At 33.9% G+C, this 17,844-nt stretch overlaps 1 protein-coding gene across 1 annotated transcript in view; it reads left to right on the top strand.

Moving 5' to 3' along the window:
- Window positions 1–17,844, top strand: part of LOC143223294 (sucrase-isomaltase, intestinal-like) — a 36,442-nt gene that overhangs the window by 13,182 nt on the left and 5,416 nt on the right. The window contains exons 8-16 of the mRNA XM_076451087.1: window positions 774–905; window positions 4,510–4,668; window positions 6,458–6,574; window positions 9,117–9,252; window positions 10,246–10,378; window positions 10,588–10,721; window positions 12,713–12,747; window positions 15,785–15,901; window positions 17,186–17,349. Coding sequence (XP_076307202.1) covers window positions 774–905; window positions 4,510–4,668; window positions 6,458–6,574; window positions 9,117–9,252; window positions 10,246–10,378; window positions 10,588–10,721; window positions 12,713–12,747; window positions 15,785–15,901; window positions 17,186–17,349 — 1,127 coding nt within the window. The remainder of the gene's footprint in view (window positions 1–773; window positions 906–4,509; window positions 4,669–6,457; window positions 6,575–9,116; window positions 9,253–10,245; window positions 10,379–10,587; window positions 10,722–12,712; window positions 12,748–15,784; window positions 15,902–17,185; window positions 17,350–17,844) is intronic.

Raw genomic sequence — 17,844 nt, 5'->3', positions numbered from 1 at the left:
AAATATCGGTAAGCTTCAAGAAACAGCTTGACATAGGAACGGTGAAATATCGGTAAGCTTCAAGAAACAGCTTGACATAGGAACGGTGAAATATCGGTAAGCTTCAAGAAACAGCTTGACATAGAAACGGTGAAATATCGGTAAGCTTCAAGAAACAGCTTGACATAGAACGGTGAAATATCGGTAAGCTTCAAGAAACAGCTTGACATAGGAACGGTGAAATATCGGTAAGCTTCAAGAAACAGCTTGACATAGGAACGGTGAAATATCGGTAAGCTTCAAGAAACAGCTTGACATAGGAACGGTGAAATATCGGTAAGCTTCAAGAAACAGCTTGACATAGGAACAGTGAAATATCGGTAAGCTTCAAGAAACAGCTTGACATAGGAACAGTGAAATATCGGTAAGTTTCAAGAAACAGTTTGACATAGGAACGGTGAAATATCGGTAAGCTTCAAGAAACGATGAAATATCGGTAAGATTATAACTTGATCTCAATGAAATTTTAATTTCACTTTTTACAACAACTTCGCTACTTTTCTCCTATTAAAAATACTTTATAATTAATTTGGTAATTTTCAAATAAGAAATTACTATACTCATTAACAAAACATATTATTGGATAATTGAGCTCAGATACAACAAAAAGATTCATACAAGTCTATTCAATAAAACAATTTTATAACAGGGTGGAAATACTTCGAGTTAATGTTACAATATTAATGATTATTAGTTTTTAATAAACTGTTTGTTGTTGTTTTTTTGTCCAACAGGATGTACAGCATGCTGATATTGACTATATGGAGGACCGTAAAATCTTCACTTGGGACAAGGTAAACTGGGACGGGTTCCCAGAGTACATCAAAGAGACAAAGAAAGACGGACTGAGATGGATCATCATACTGGTAAGTATTAGTAAGTTTATTATTTTTATAATTGTAGATTAATGTGAGCTTTTTTAAATGTTGTGATTTTTTATTCATAATATTTACTTTAAGGATAACTATAATAATTTGTAAACTGTTTAAAATACGGCTGTACGACAGTCGTTTACGATCTTTCCAACCAAACGTCCTCCTGCTGTCGGTTATTCTTGCTGTAGGACCACAGTAGTTTTATTACTTGGGTGTAATATTTCCGCATGCAGGTTATACCTTAAAGATGGCGCTCTGTCGTCATGTTATAACGTCAGAATAACCTTTTAAAGCCAATTTGCATTTTTATTGATATATTACTAGTCAACAGGCAAGTAATTAGCAATTTTGAGGTGTTGTGCTGTATTTTTTGAACATCGCTCTAATAAAATTAGTAAGAACCAATGTTACTGTGTATTATTCTGCAAAAGCATATACACTATAATGACAAATGTGCTTGGACAACATGTCCTTTGAAGACGATGGAATTATATTAAGTGCCCGGGATTCCATATTCATAAAGAGTGATTCTACAATTGTCGTTAATTTCAACTTGGATTCTTTTACTAGCATTAGTGTTAATGTACATTTGGTAGATTACGCAGCAGCACCACTTGAGTTTGTTAAACTAAACATGTTGTTCTGTTTTTGGATGATACTTATTTCAAACTAGTCGTGGACATGAGCTACGAGGATAGCAGTTACGTTATCATACTGAATAAAGTGTATCAGATTGGTATTGGAATCATACAAAACTGTTGTTCATGCTTCGAGACACTGTAAGGGTCCACACCTTGCGTTCACAGATGCTTTTGTGTTGCAGCCAGTAGTATAACATTGACCTCATATGAATGGCATAGCCTTTAATCCTGATCTATCATCGAAGGTTTTAATGATTGGTATAATGCTAGATGTTTTACACTTGGCGAAAACGTTTGCGTATTGGTCTATATCGATGTTATTGTTCACATGAATGGAGTAGTTATTGAGTAAATAAATGTTTGGATAGTAAAAGTAACGGTAGAGTATTATTGGACAAACACGCACATGTTGTTATTGTGGTCTGTATAAGTTGTTTGAGCATTTGTTCATCAAAACACACATATCCATCTGATTTGTATAAAAGGGTGTATTTTGGTATACACTTTTTTTTTACGAAACAGATCAATGCTTTATTTAGACAATTCCTATGTACTTGGTGTAGAGTCAGTTGTGTCTCGTCATGTGTCAGAAGTTATATGGCGTCAAATTGTTCGACTGTCCAGAAATGATATTATCCAATGCTCATTGCTAGAACAGTAGGGCACCCCCATTCTACTGTATCAAGAATCTTGCAACGTCATCGAACTACAGGAAATGTTGCTCCAGGAAAGTCTAATAGTAGACGCTGAAAAACAGCGACATAACCGTGTTTTTATCAGGTTCACAGACCAAGGACGAAAGATCTCTTTCAACAAGTCCGAAAGGAATGGAATGAGCACATTTATTTCAGGGTAATCAGAAGAACAGGGAATAGAATAGTGACAAAACAAGGCTATTTTACAAGCGGATTTTAACCATAATTCACCAACGTCACTCTTTTACTTGGGCAAAACAGTATGAATCTTGTTTCCTCTTTCTTAAAGTTAATGGTAGGTTCCGCGATCGTCATTTGCCTGGAGAACAGAAAACAGAAGGCTGTCATTCTAAGAGGAGGTGGTGCAATACGTGTTATGGAATCTATTCATCATGATGTAAAAACTGTTCTTTATTTCTTCCGGAGAAACGTCAACGGTGCCTCCTGCAGGCATCACATAGAGATATTATTCCTGTCATATGTCAGATCAAGGTTTGCATCAGCTTTGTGTTCCAGGATGATAATGCCACTGCCCAAGTACGCGTATTGTACAGGATTATTTCGACCAGGAGGACGTTGCAAGAGTGCCATGGCCAACAAAGCCTCCAGACTGTAATCCCATTGAGAACTGATGGGCAGAACTGAGCCGAAAAAATTCTAACCACGACCTAAAACCAGAATTGTAGATTGGTTTCAGTGCCTTTTAGTGACAAGCTGGACTATAATTACGATGGAGACACCAATAACCTTTTTGACATCATACCATTGTCGCCTTGGGGAGGTTATTAAAGTACGAGGGGGACCAACCAAGTAATGAATATTTACTTTAAACTGATATAAGATTACGAACGCTATTTATAATAATATTATGGTATACTTTGTCATTATATATTTGTGAGATTTGTTGTGATGGATGAAATTCTGAATTACACATTTTCCTACAAGTGGCTGATAAAATTGTTTGCTGCTCCAATAAATCGTCCATGATGTCCACAGGGCCTGTTTCATTATAAAAATTACAAATGTAGATGTTTAATATAATATGCATCTCTCAATTTGACAGCGTTAAGTATATGTGTATTTCATTTTATTATTAATGATTTTATTTGTTACAAAATATGCAAACATTTTGGCCAAGACTGTAATTTCAATTCAAGGTTTACAAAGACTTAATCTATATGAATTTTTGGTAATCATTCCACAGTTGTATGTCCAACTTCTATCACTTCTTTGGAGTATCACCTATAATGGATTTATACATGATTAGATGCGAAGTCATATGATCAATACTGATCAATAATCTTTCATTATTTAAAGCCTGGCCCGGCATGGCCAAGCGTGTTAAGGCATGCGACTTGTAATCTGAGGTCGCGGGTTCGCATCCCCGTCGCGCCAAACATTCTCGCCCTTTCAACCGTGGGGGCGTTATATAGTTACGGTCAATCCCACTATTCTTTGGTAAGAGAGTAGCCTAAGACTTGGCGGTGGGTGGCGATGACTAGATGCCTTCTCTCTAGTCTTACACTGCTAAATTAGGGATGTCTAGCACAGATAGCCCTCGAGAAGCTTTGTGCGAAATTTAAAAAAACAAACAAAACAATATTTAAAGCCATTCAGTTCGATTTTTTTTTTCCAATAATCTTGATTCCAACTAGCTGGCTACTACAGATACTCACATTAAAAAAATCTTGTTAAGCAACAGACGCATAATTTATTTTCAAAATTAATATGGAAGTGACCCTTTTCCCAATAACTCTATAGTATATTGCATAAGTAAGTGAAAACCCACAAAAGCTTTTCGGTTTAAATTAATGAAACGCAACCAAAAAGGTTCACACGTATAAATAAATGGCTACCAAGAAAAGGAACCAGAATCATGTTGGCATGTTCTTTTTCTTTATCAACTTACTTTCATCATTTCTCGTATTATCATATTATTTCTTATATAATCAATTTATTATAATCACTTTCCTTGTTCTTACTTACATGTTCAGTGTGTCATCATAACTTCACTTGTTCTTTCTTACATGTTTCGTTAAGTTTGGCCAGACTACTTTGCATCTGTAACATCAAATGATTAAAAATAAACTATTGTGTTTTAAAAACAATTACAAGAAATTCTGACAATGAACAACGCGTGTTTTGTTTTTAGAAGTAAAAACTTTATTCCACCTGATTTTATATTTGTACAATATGTTTGAGCATTAAGTCTTAAGACGCTTTGGAAAACTTCGACTAACGCAGCTGTTTTATTTTCAGGATCCATTCTTAGTGGCTAATGACACTACTTATCCAGTGTTCTCCAGAGGTTTGGAAAAAGATGTTTACATCAAGTGGCCAGCAACGATCAAGATGGAGGACAGAAACAATCCTGAGTTCGAGAATATTGACAATACCAAAGACTTGATGTATGGCTGGGTAATGCTCAGTTTAATTATATTCTAATGGGAATTTATTCCCTAAAAACAGTCAAGCTATAGGAACTTTTAAACATGAAATTAATAACCGCTATTAACCAGAATGTAATTAGATTATACTTGTATCATTTCGAACTGTATTAAACCTAGTGTAATACCTGGAAGGACAATTGTTATACGTGAACTTGCTTATAGTTACTTTATGTTTTCTTCCTTATTAGGAAAGTTGCTCTTATTTATTTTGTTTTTCATACCACGTGATTATCATTATCATTTCAGTTGTTCTTCATCACTTCACCTGATCACTTTTTCCAGACGAATAGTTCTGTTCCATTTTACTTATTAAATTTTGTTATATTAGTTTCTTATCACCATTTTGCGTTTTATTTTCATTATCAAATTAATTTGTCAATGTGTCCTCATGAATTCAGATATTGTTCCTCACGTGATCAGTTTGTTATCATCACTTCACATATTCTTCTCTACATGATCAGTTTGTCACCATCACTTTACATGTTCTTCTCTACATGATCAGTTTGTCACCATCACTTTACATGTTCTTCTTTACATGATCAGTGTGTTATCATCACTTTACATATTCTTCTTCACATGATCAGTTTGTCACCATCACTTTACATGTTCTTTTTTACATGATCAGTGTGTCACCATCACTTTACATATTCTTTACATGATCAGTTTGTCATCATTACGTTACATGTTCTTCTCTACATGATCAGTTTGTTATCATCACTTTACATATTCTTCTTTACATGATCAGTTTGTCACCATCACTTTACATGTTCTTCTTTACATGATCAGTGTGTCACCATCACTTTACATATTCTTCTTTACATGATCAGTTTGTTATCATCACTTTACATGTTCTTCTTTACATGATTAATTCGTTATCATCACTTCACATATTCTTCTCTACATGATCAGTGTGTCACCATCACTTTACATGTTCTTCTTTACATGATCAGTTTGTCACCATCACTTTACATGTTCTTCTTTACATGATCAGTTTGTCACCATCACTTTACATATTCTTTACATGTTCTTTTTTCTTTACATGATCAGTGTGTCACCATCACTTTACATATTCTTCTTTACATGATCAGTTTGTCATCATTACGTCACATGTTCTTCTTTACATGATCAGTTTGTTATCATCACTTTACATATTATTCTTTACATGATCAGTTTGTCACCATCACTTTACATGTTCTTCTTTACATGATCAGTGTGTCACCATCACTTCACATATTCTTCTCTACATGATCAGTGTGTCACCATCACTTTACATGTTCTTCTTTACATAATCAGTGTGTCACCATCACTTTACATGTTCTTCTTTACATGATCAGTGTGTCACCATCACTTTACATGTACTTCTTTACATGATCAGTGTGTCACCATCACTTTACATGTTCTTCTTTACAAGATCAGTTTGTCATCATCACTTCACATATTCTTCTCTACATGATCAGTTTGTCATCATTACGTTACATGTTCTTCTTTACATGATTAGTTTGTTATAATCACTTTATATGTTCTTCTTTACATGATCAGTTTGTTATCATCACTTTACGTGTTTTTTTAGTTTTTTTTACATATCATTTTGTCTTTATCACTTCACATGGTCAGTTTGTCTTTATAATTTCACGAGCTATTCAATATTAGATCAGTTTTCCTTCATCATCTCAAGTGGTTTCCATGGTTACTTTATCTTTATCACCTTACACGCTTTCAATTAACAGGTCAGATTATCAGGTGTTCTATTTCGTTAGGTCTGGCCAGACGGTCCAGCAGTATTTCCAGACTATTTTCGCCAGTCGACGAGAACCTGGTGGAAGGAGGAGATTAGAACGTTATATGAACAACTGAAATTTGACGGTCTTTGGATTGTAAGTTTATAACATCGTTTTACATAATTACTTGAATGAAGTCTGGCTGGAAAGTAAATGTATGTCTGTTTTATTTTGTTGGGAATTAGTTTTAAAATTAAATAATCTTAATCTTAGATGTTTTGAAAACTGAAGGAACCAGGGATATATGTTACAAGTTGATAACGTTCTAATAATAACACGATGTAACACAAATTTTGTTCCTGGATAGTATGTGTTATTTCTTAATTGCTTATGTTCTAAAAGTACAGAAAGTGGCCATTATTCCCTTCAAACTTTCCTTTTGTGAACAGGATAATGAAATTTAGAAATTAACCTATTTTCTATGTAAAAACGGATAAATTTGTACATTTTCATTAACATAAGGTCTGAATAAAACAACATATGAATCGAGATTTACATGTATTTATACTAAAGTTATACAAAAATGTTTGGAATTGAGTAGTTTTTCGAGATTTGCGACTGTGATGTAAATCACTTTCACGTATCGGCCCTCAAATATAGTCTCCCATCATGTTTTCGTTATACGCTTCCAGCTCACAAAAGCAAAGTTTGAAGAGAAAAATAAGTCTTTACCATTTACTTTAGGCATAAGAAACTGAAATATAACACTTTATGCCCAGGAACAAGAAAAAGTAAAAATTTTGTTACTTGTGTAATGCATAACTGGAGGATTATACGTTGTGTTCTGAAAGTCACTGTGCAGTTTTGAAAGCGGCGATAACAGCATTCATTCAGTCTATTTCAAGCCAGCAACTGATAGCGGTGTTTAGAAACAAAATAAAAAGGATCCAAGCCTGTATTGATGTCAACGGAGGTCACTTTCAACATTGTTTATAATTGCCATTCATATTTATCTCCTGTATTCTATATTGAAACATGTCTGTTAATAAATATATAAGTGCACAATGACTTTCCGAACACCTTGTACAACAGTCTGTTAGGTAACAACTGCATTCGATTTTCCATTTTTGACAGTTAATGTAGCTCAGACATTTTAATAAGAATGACAGTGAAAACCTGTTACAGTGAAGTGAATAATTAAACAATAGTAATAAGTATCTTGTTGTATTTTTGTCATCATAAAAGTAGATATACTATAGTATTTAAGAATACAGTATGGAACGTAGATACACATAAAAGCCAGTCATTTGATTTGATTACTAGACACCAGAGGATGATGTAGTTTGAAAAGGACAATCAATGAATATTATATTCTATATTTTTATTATTTTGGATCACTATTATTTCGACACAATAGAAAAACCTGTAGAATATTTCCGAAATTCCAACAAACTACCAACATAATTAGCTCATTGGTTATTATTTATAAGTTAAAAACAAATTAGTTGTTCACGACGTGTAGTTCTATACTTTATTTTTAAACCCCGCCAAAACACTCAAGTTAGATGAACTCCATTTGAACGATTCGTGTGATTCATGTAGTGTCATGCCACTGCAACACAAGCTGTGGCGCATTGTGCATCGTGTTTAACACCAATATATTTAGTTTACAGCGAATTAAAATAACAATACATTGTCGCTGCGGATACAAATATGCAACTATGGTTAGAGGATGTAAATGCCCTTTCCAAAGATAAATATTCATAAAGCGAGATTGTTAGATGACGTAGAACCGAAGGACACAACGTTTCACAGATGGAAATTTTCATTGTTCTCAATAGAATCGGAAATTTCGTAGAACAGAGCGTTTAGGACAAAAACCATACCTCAAGTCAATCTTTCATAAAGTAAAAGTTTTGGTTTAAAATAGAATCATTTTACCTAAATCAAGGTCATTTTGAAGCTTAGCACACTTCCTGATATCGTTAATAAGAAATAAACAAGGATTTGAAGTTACACGAGCTTCCAACAACACCTCGACAATTGTTTTGGCCAAACAAACAGGAATCACAGTAATCACATTTGGCTACTTACATACCAAATTACCACAATAGTTCCAACGGGCTTTTGTGCCTTTAGTATGTTTAAATGTGTTTTTATAGAAATTGACCTTCACGTACAGTGGAGAGGCTTTAGAAATGTTGTCAACATGTGTGGTTAAGGCCGACTTCGCCACTTTTTTGCAGAGTTCTGCTTATTACAAGTACGTATTCATGGCCATCAGAGTAAGCATGATAGGTGATAGAGGAAGCATTTCCAAGGTTAGTTTAGAACCTGAAGTATCGTTCTTTTAAAATGTAATTAACTTTATTATTATTCCCTATTTATATGTAAGTATGTGTAGGCACGGACGTGTCATCACGTAACTTAACGCACGAAAATAAAAATTAAGTATAGTACTAATCAAACTAATTGGCAACCTAAGAGACAGTGATGCCATATATACTAAATAAAAGATTTGGTTTATGGACATTAAAGCGCACTTTTAGCATTACATCTCTGCCAATAATCGGTGGCGCTTAGACTTTATATCATTTTGTTCATAAAACCTATATTTCTCTTCGTTCTGCACATATGATTGGTATATATTTCAGATATTGACTTAAAACTAAACCTTATAGTACATCTTGTTTTCGAGGATATGAACGAACCATCAAACTTTGGCACCAACGAAAAGAATCATGATGTCTACTGCCCGCAGTGGAAGTTTCCAGATGGTTGCTGGAGTCTTCAGTGCCCTAACAATCGTTGGGACGATCCTCCTTTTAATCCTCGTAAGTTTTGTTAAGTTATAAATGACTTATCGTTACTGTGGTCATTGTGTATTAAGTATTGTTGTCAGAAAGCTATAGCACATTGTAAATGTTGTGAACCATTGTAGATCAATATTTTTAAAACTTATGTTCAAGAAATCTTAAACAAGAATATAAACAAATGGTAATTTTAAAGGTCCTGTAACTAAGGTTGTATAATTATGTTTGACGTAATTTAAAGTAATCCGAAACTTTTCAGCATTTGACACAGCTATGATCTTAACCCATAGCTTAATGTCTCATGTAGACACATTTCACCAAGTTCATATAATATTAAATTCTGCTGACTACTTTTTATAAATTTAAGAACGACCAACTAAAGCTGAGGTCACGTGAGTGTTTGGAACTATAAGATTTTCTGGATATTATTTTAGTTTAACTATTTTTAGAGTTAAAACCAGAGGTAAACCGATAAAAGATTTGAGAGCTAGAAGTGTTTTGTGCGCTTTTTAGTTTAACCAATCATTAAGTTTAGAAACTAGAAAAGAAGTCATTCAAGTGTTGGGAGTTAGGTGTCTGAGTCTTTAGTTTAACCATTCTTGAGTTTAAAAGTCAAAGCTGCAGTCGCGCACGTGGTTGGAGCTACGAGTTGTGTGAACATTCTCAGGGATTCAATTGAAGGTTCGATGGCGGGAATACAAAGTGAAGAAAATATTACACCTTTACTTCCTAAAGAACTACCGACTATTACTTTTATTGATGGCGTTGCTTTCTAAAAATGACTTATTATCATAATTATAAACATTTTTATATATCGTGATGTTTGTTTTACAGTTGTTTTATTTTTCATTATTTGAATGTAAAGGTTATATTTAATTGGTACTTCTGCAAAAAAAATCATTTGTATTTCAAAAGAAATCAATGAAAAGATACCAACGTGAGGTCGTATTGTAAAATAAATTAAGTACATTTTCAAATTTTGTATAGTTAACACTTTTCTAACACTTCTTACAGTGAAGAAAGTGTTTAACAAAAAACTCTCTGATAAAACGTTGTGCATGGTGGCTGTCCAAGGAGAAGATGAAGAATTTGTTCATTATGATGTTCATAGTTTGTATGGCTGGAGCCAGATGGAGCCTACTTTGGAGTAAGTGAAAGAAATTTGTGAATAAAATACTGAACAAAATTGTGGTTCATTTTTATTAAGACATTAGCTCGATGAACAAGGAATGAGCTTTTTACTTCTGTTTTAAGAAGTATCATAGAGAGTAGCTTAATTTTTCTAGTCTGTTTGGACGCGAGTGATAAATTTATTGTCTCGAGTTTTGCAAAAGAACTTTGTTATTTAACTTTTAGAATAGCTCGTGAAGTCACTCAAGAGAGAAGTTTGGTGCTATCACGTTCTACTTTCGTCTCAAGTGGCCGGTATGGTAGCCACTGGCTAGGAGATAATAACAGTCACTGGCCTGATCTTCATCGATCCATTATTGGTAAGATAATTATCGATCTATGAGAAGATTTCATTTATTCAAAATTGTGTTTTATTCTAAAGAAATGGTTGTTGCGAGTACCACATTTATTTTTCTAATTGTCTGAAATTTGAATACCCACTGCGTGCATTTTTTTAGAGATTTTTATTTGTGGTGCCAGTAGATTTGTGGTATCAGTAGATAGCGCAGAGAAGTTTTCATCACATATATAGATACTGACATACTTTATATTTTCTAATGTTAAAGATTTTAAATGTGGTCAATATTACGTTTAATTCGATGTTTTCGTTACTGTCACATTATATATTTCAAATATATTTCAAGCAGCAAAATAACTTTTTATAACGGATTAATATTTATATTTCTGAGTTTCTTTTAAGTGTGTATACTTTATTCTTTTATATTTACCTACTTACATATTCTAGTCGATGAAGGGAATATTTTGTCTATTTAAGATGAAGAGATGTGAAACATTAAAGCTATGGTTTAATAAACTGTTTAAATAATCAGTTAGACATAGCATTACGATCCGCCATGGCCAAGCGTGTTAAGGCATGCGACTCGTAATCTGAGGGTCGCGGGTTCGCATCCCCGTCGCGCCAAACATGCTCGCCCTTTCAGCCGTGGGGGCGTTATAACGTGACGGTCAATCCCACTATTCGTTGGTAAAGAGTAGCCCAAGAGTTGGCGGTGGGTGGTGATGACTAGCTGCCTTTCTTCTAGTCTTGCACTGCTAAATTAGGGACGGCTAGCGCAGATAGCCCTCGAGTAGCTTTGTGCGAAATTCAAAATCAACAAACATAGCATTACGTAGATAAAGAACGAATTCCACGTTTCCTCCACAAAACGTTTTTTTTATTTTAGTAAAGTACACTTTCTAAGTATTTTAAAACTTTAACACGTTTTTTTGTACACTTTCCACGTATAAAGCTTTTTACCTAAACACAACTTTTTTTACATACACTCTCTACGTAAAACATTTTAAAGAGTAAACGCATCTTTATTCCTATACCATCCATACAAAAGCACTTTTGCATAAATTCTCGACATAAATATCTTTTCACACTAAACATACATTCCTCATCAAAACAATTTCACACTAAGCCTATTTACGTACACTCTCCACATATTTTGTGAAAACTAAATACATCTATTTGCGTATACTTTCTGCCTAATTTGTTTAAAACTAAGCACACTTTATTTACCTATACTTTCCACATAAAAACATTTTTTTACCTAATCAAACCTCTTATACATAACCAGTCGTCATGAATACCTTTTTAAACTAAACGTATCTTTTCCTGAACACTCGTCTTCTAAATAAATTTTAATTTCAACACATCGTTCAGCAAAGTTTAAGAATCGAAATGATATTTCAAATACAAAGGTTTTTATAAAATACATTAAAAAACTGATTTTTCCAATAAAGCCAGTCTTTACTTTTACAATGATAGTGTCTTGTTGATTTCTGAATCGGACATCTATCTCTTTCAAGGAATATCATCGTTCAAGATATATTTTCTACGTTAATATCGAAATTATTTCTAAGACCTAAATCAAGGTATCACCTAGGTAAAAAATATCCATATTTGGAACATTAACAACCTCGTAGGTAACAAACAATCAGTACGAAAAATTTAAGTTGCTAGCAAAGCATAAACATGAAACGGTTGTTGAAATGTCGCCACTGTTTCGCTGAGAGTTTCACGTCCTGTATACTATTTTTTCACATAAACCGTACACTTCTATATATACGAGAACTTCAGGAGCCACGAATATGTCTACCTGGTTTTCAGTAAACGTCTAAATATAGAACAAAAAACAACCTTTCTTCTGAAAATGTTTACTTTTTTTTTTTCTTATTTCTTTTTTGAGTAATCACATGTAGTTCCTTCACGAATCATATGAATTATCGAATGGGTTGTTTACTGCACGTGCTTACCTTTGTTTCTAATTCTTAATATCTTATTGTTTACCATTCTCTCCCCCAGGTATGCTGGAATTTAATCTTTTTGGAATTCCATACGTAAGTATCTTAAATGTATTTCATATAATGTTGTAAATGGGTAGCCAGTAAACCATTTCATAACCGTACGTGATTTTCGAAATCCTTTGAAGTCACTGGAATACAGTTACAAATATAAGAACCAAAATCAACTGTATAAAGTTATAAATTTACAACTTGATATTAAAACAAGTTACTCGTTACTATGTCCGTTTTAAAACAACCTACGTTTTCTTTAAAACATTTTATCTTATTTTACACAAAGTCGTATCTTCTGTTGGAACTGAATTCGTTAAATATCTATACGGTTATAGGCTAATGTGAACATTCAGCATATTTGCTTAACATCCTTTAAAACTGGTAATATGGTCTAGTTGTCTTGGTTACCTATACATCATCTAACTCTAATTATTAATTTGTAACACTATGGTAGGTAACACTTCCATCGAAATATCCCAGAATCGAATCCTACCCTTCCCAACGCAGAAAATGGCACTTCTTGGGAGTTATCTGAAGAAGGCAGCATCCTAGTAGCCGAAACATAAATTACAAACCACTCTGTACTTATTATTTAGCTATAAATTATGAATTATAAAAGTTATGAATTAATAATTAGACGTTTAAGCTGCTAATGATGACAATGATTGATAACCTCTCGTTACAAAAAACTTAATGTAAGTGTTGGATAATACAGCTAACAAATAGTAACTAAACCCCACTGTTGTCTTCTAACTAGCTTTTTTTTTTATTTTTACAATGCTAGAAACCAAGTTTTGATACCAGTAGTTTGCAGAGCAAAGATAGTTTTTTGTGCAACTTTGTGGTAAACTACAAACAAATAGAGCTTTTGGTTTACATTTTTTACACACCAATACTTGTTTGTTTGTTTTTGAATTTCGCGCAAAGCTACACGAGGGTAATCTGCACTAGCTGGCCCTAATTTAGCAGTATAAGACTAGAGGGAAGGCAACTAGTCATCACCACTCACCACCAACTCTTGGGCTACTCTTTTACCAACGAATAATGGGATTGACCGTAACTTTATAACGGTTAATACTAAAGAACACATAAACTATAACATGTTAATCGTGTGTAATTCTAGCTGGAAGAGTTGGACTTTCAAAAGAAACAGGTTTTCTTTTCCATATATACATATAAATTGCAGCTGTATATTTTCTCCTGCAACATTAATATACCATACTCCATACTGATTGTCGTGCATAATAACTACATTCGAGGAGTACAAGTAAACGGGCGAGTTCCTGTTCGTGTATCATAAGCAGTCTTGGACAAAATGTTTGAATATTTTGTAACAAATAAGATAATTAATATTAAGATGAAATGTAAATACATTTAGTGCTGTCAAACTGAGAAATACGTGTTATATTAAACATCTACATTTGTAATGTTTATAATGAAACAGGTTCTATGGACATCACGGACGATTTATTGGAGCAGCAAACAATTTTATCAGACACCTGTAGAAAGATGTATCTGTTCTTCAGTATTTCATCTATCACAACAGAACTTTACAAAAACATGTATCATGACAAGATATAACGTCAAATTAGTATGAATAGCATCTGTAACTTTTAATCAGTTTATATTAAACAGTTCTTAATAGGATAATTTGGACAGATTTTTGGTCATGGCAATCTTGTAATATCCTCTTTGTCAAGATAATCTTCTAGTATGCGCATTGTAGGCACTGGAACACAAAATTAGTGGCAAACCTTGTTCTGGCATATGACAAAAATATCATCTCTACGTGATATTGTAGAAGACGCCATTGACGTTTGCATGGAAAATAGTAAGAGTAGTTTTTTTCCACCACGATGAATAGCTGCCCAAACATATAGTGAACCACCTCCTGTGTATTTCCCGTGAAAAAGGCAGTCTTCCCTCATCTATTCTTCAGGCAAACGATAATCACAAATTCTACCATGAGCTTTAACAATACAGAAACAAGATTCATCTGAAAATATGGCATGTCACCATTGTCCTAACTGTGAGTTGACATCTGTCTTGCTCATGTAACACAGTGACGGCGGTGAATTTTGGTTAATACGTTTTACAGATAGCCCTTCTTGCAAAATAACTTTGTTTGGTCACTCTTCTGTTTACTGTGTATTTGGATACCCTGGAATGAATTTGTTCATGCAATTCCTGTCGTAAGATGTTTCAAAACTTCTGTCGAACTTGACGTGTTAACCTGATAAAAACAGGACCATTTCGAGCAGTGATTTTTCGGCGTTTACTACAAGACCTTCCTGGAATAACGTAGCTCGAAGACGTTTCAAGATTCTTGATACAGTGCATTGTGGGTAATCTACTGTTCTAGCAACATCCATTTGATTCATACAATTTCTGAACAGTTGAACAATTTGACGCCCTATAACTTCTGACATATGACGAGGGATGACTCTACACCAAGTATAGAGAAATTGTCTAAAAAACTCGTTGATCTGTTGCGAACAAGATTATATCAAAATCACATCGTTTTATACAAAACATGCATGCTTGTGTGTTTTGATGAACGAATGTTCAAACAACTTATACAGACCACAATAACAATTCGTACGTGTTTGTCCAATAATACTCTACCTTTACTTTTACTAGTCGAACATTTATTTACTAAATAACTACTCCATGCATGCAGACAATAACATAAGTATATAACATTATGTAAACAATGTGGCAAAACTGTAGTTCTGTATGCTCGTACCTTGTAACTTTCATCTCTCTGATCGCTTCAGGAAAGACATGGTTGGTAACACTTCCAGACAACTAATGGTCTCAAAGCAGCTGGACGTAATACAGAACCTGTCTTTATACTGTAGTGATAAGGCCGATAGCGTGACGAAGGAAGCCTATTGTAGTTAAAATAGACGAGTGATGTCCGGTTCCAACATCTTCACAACCATTGTTGTACATATGTTGATTGTAATCTAATTTCTTTGAACTACAGGAAATATAAAATCCAGCTTCTTTCTGAACACTCCAGGTATTATAGGAATTGTTACTATACGTCACATTAAATTTAATATTCTGTTTCCAGACTGGGGCTGATATTTGTGGGTTTTTCTCGGACACCACCATAGAACTATGTAAACGTTGGATGCAGCTCGGGGCTTTTTACCCTTTCTCCAGGAATCACAATGCAAATGGAAACCAAGTAAGTGTTAGGTTATATTAAAAACATTGAAATACATAACTAAGCATTGAAAAGCGTTGGTGTTCCTGATGATAAACCGACTTGGACTTTTCATCTCTCTCGAAATATTTCACTCACAATTAAATAAACTTAAGACACGTACCACACAAATGGGAAACCTTTGTTATCGTTAGAGAAAGCAGTTCTTTGTTTTTCTTTGTGTTTCACTATCTTTAGATGTTAGTTTTAAAATGATAATAATTTTAATAATATTTTGCAGTACATGTTTTGTGTTGTTTCTTTTTACTCGAAGAACATTGTTTTAAACACATTCAAGTGAGAGTTCTGTTGCTTTGTTGTTCATAATTTTATTATCCTGTTCACCAGGTAGTGCTTCCACAATGAAACTACTGACAAGCCTGTTCTAGTTTCCTTCAATTTATGTTCTGTATTCATACCAGTTATAGTATTTACAGTTTTAATGTAAAAACGTGCAACTGAATAAGATCTTCTTTTCACAAGTTTACTGATTTACTTTAGACATAAGAAGAAGAATCGTAATAACTTGGGGAACTACGGGAAATGTGTTATGTGTTAAACTGAGTTTATTATCTGATTAAACTGAGATAAAAAAATTAAATTAAATTAAAAAGACGAACTGAACAGGACGTGTCGTCACTAAATAAAGGACAGCACTTTACTAGTCGAAATATGGATTTAATACGAATAAAATAATTTAAACTCCGAATAAGCTAACCACGCACTAGAAAGCACAGTACGGTTATCTCTTTGTTAGAGTGTATGTGTTACTCACGTCATTCTTGGCTATTCCATAAACCCAAAAAAATATATGTTGTCACCTCATAGCATCACAAAACTCGTCAATGGTCAAGATCACTGCCTAAATCCACAAAAAGTATTTAACTGTGGATTCTTTCTTTCCCACAAAAAAGCACATGTTACACGAAGGAGAAATTATCTGAATAATGCTTATCCGAGACAAAAACAATTTAGCCACCTTATAGAACCAGCCCTATGCTGTTAAGTCTATACGTGAGCGGAAACATGCTTTTTTTGTGTGTGTGTACAATTTGTAAAGCTCTTGGTGGACAAAAAATGTACACCCGTTTAAACTAAACAAACCCTAAAAAGGATAAGGAAAACTAGTTTTGGATGTCTGTATAAAGCAATATTTGACTGTTTACAGTTGTATTTATGTTGAATAAGCAGCAATAAATACACGTGATTTAGAAATTACACATATATCTGTTCAGTGTTTGATGTATTTTTTCCTTTACTACTAAGCCTCAAGATCCAGCCCACCCAAATTTTGGAGGTCCTGATGGTCCAGTTGCTTCAGCATCTAGAAAGTCTCTTCAGGTCCGTTATACTCTTCTTCCCTACCTCTACACTTTGTTTTACCACGCCAACCAACATGGAAATACTGTAATTCGACCTTTGCTACACGAGTGAGCATTTAATTAAATATCATTTTTTTCCACTATATTTCCATTATATTTCTATTTAAGTTAAGGTACTTTTGTTTGTACACTTTTCGGTCAGTATTCCACAGTAAAGAGTTAACACCAATAACAGCAGTTTATAAACATTTCGTGAAATATCAAGATAAATATCTTTTAATTAATCTTTCTTTTAATGTGTTTTCCCGTCCTATAAGCATTTTCATATATTTTTATAGTTTTTGTTTTGTGTTGAATTTCGCTCATAGCTTGTTTGTTTTGAATTTCGCGCTAGCCGTCCATAATTTAGCAGTGTAAGACTAAAGGGAAGGCAACTAGTCATCACCACCCACAGCCAACTCTTGGGCTACTCTTTTACCAACGAATAGTTGGATTGACCGTTACATTATAACGCCCCCACAGCGGCTGAAAGGGCAAGCATGTTTGGTGTGACAGGGATTCGAACCCGCGAATCTCAGATTACGAGTGGAGTGCCTTAACTAG

Source organism: Tachypleus tridentatus, chromosome 8 (genome assembly GCF_004210375.1).
Source record: "Tachypleus tridentatus isolate NWPU-2018 chromosome 8, ASM421037v1, whole genome shotgun sequence".
NCBI classification, from domain to species: Eukaryota; Metazoa; Arthropoda; class Merostomata; order Xiphosura; family Limulidae; genus Tachypleus; species Tachypleus tridentatus.
The sequence above is the reverse complement of the archived record's forward strand: the minus strand, read 5'-3'. Positions and strand labels throughout refer to the sequence as shown.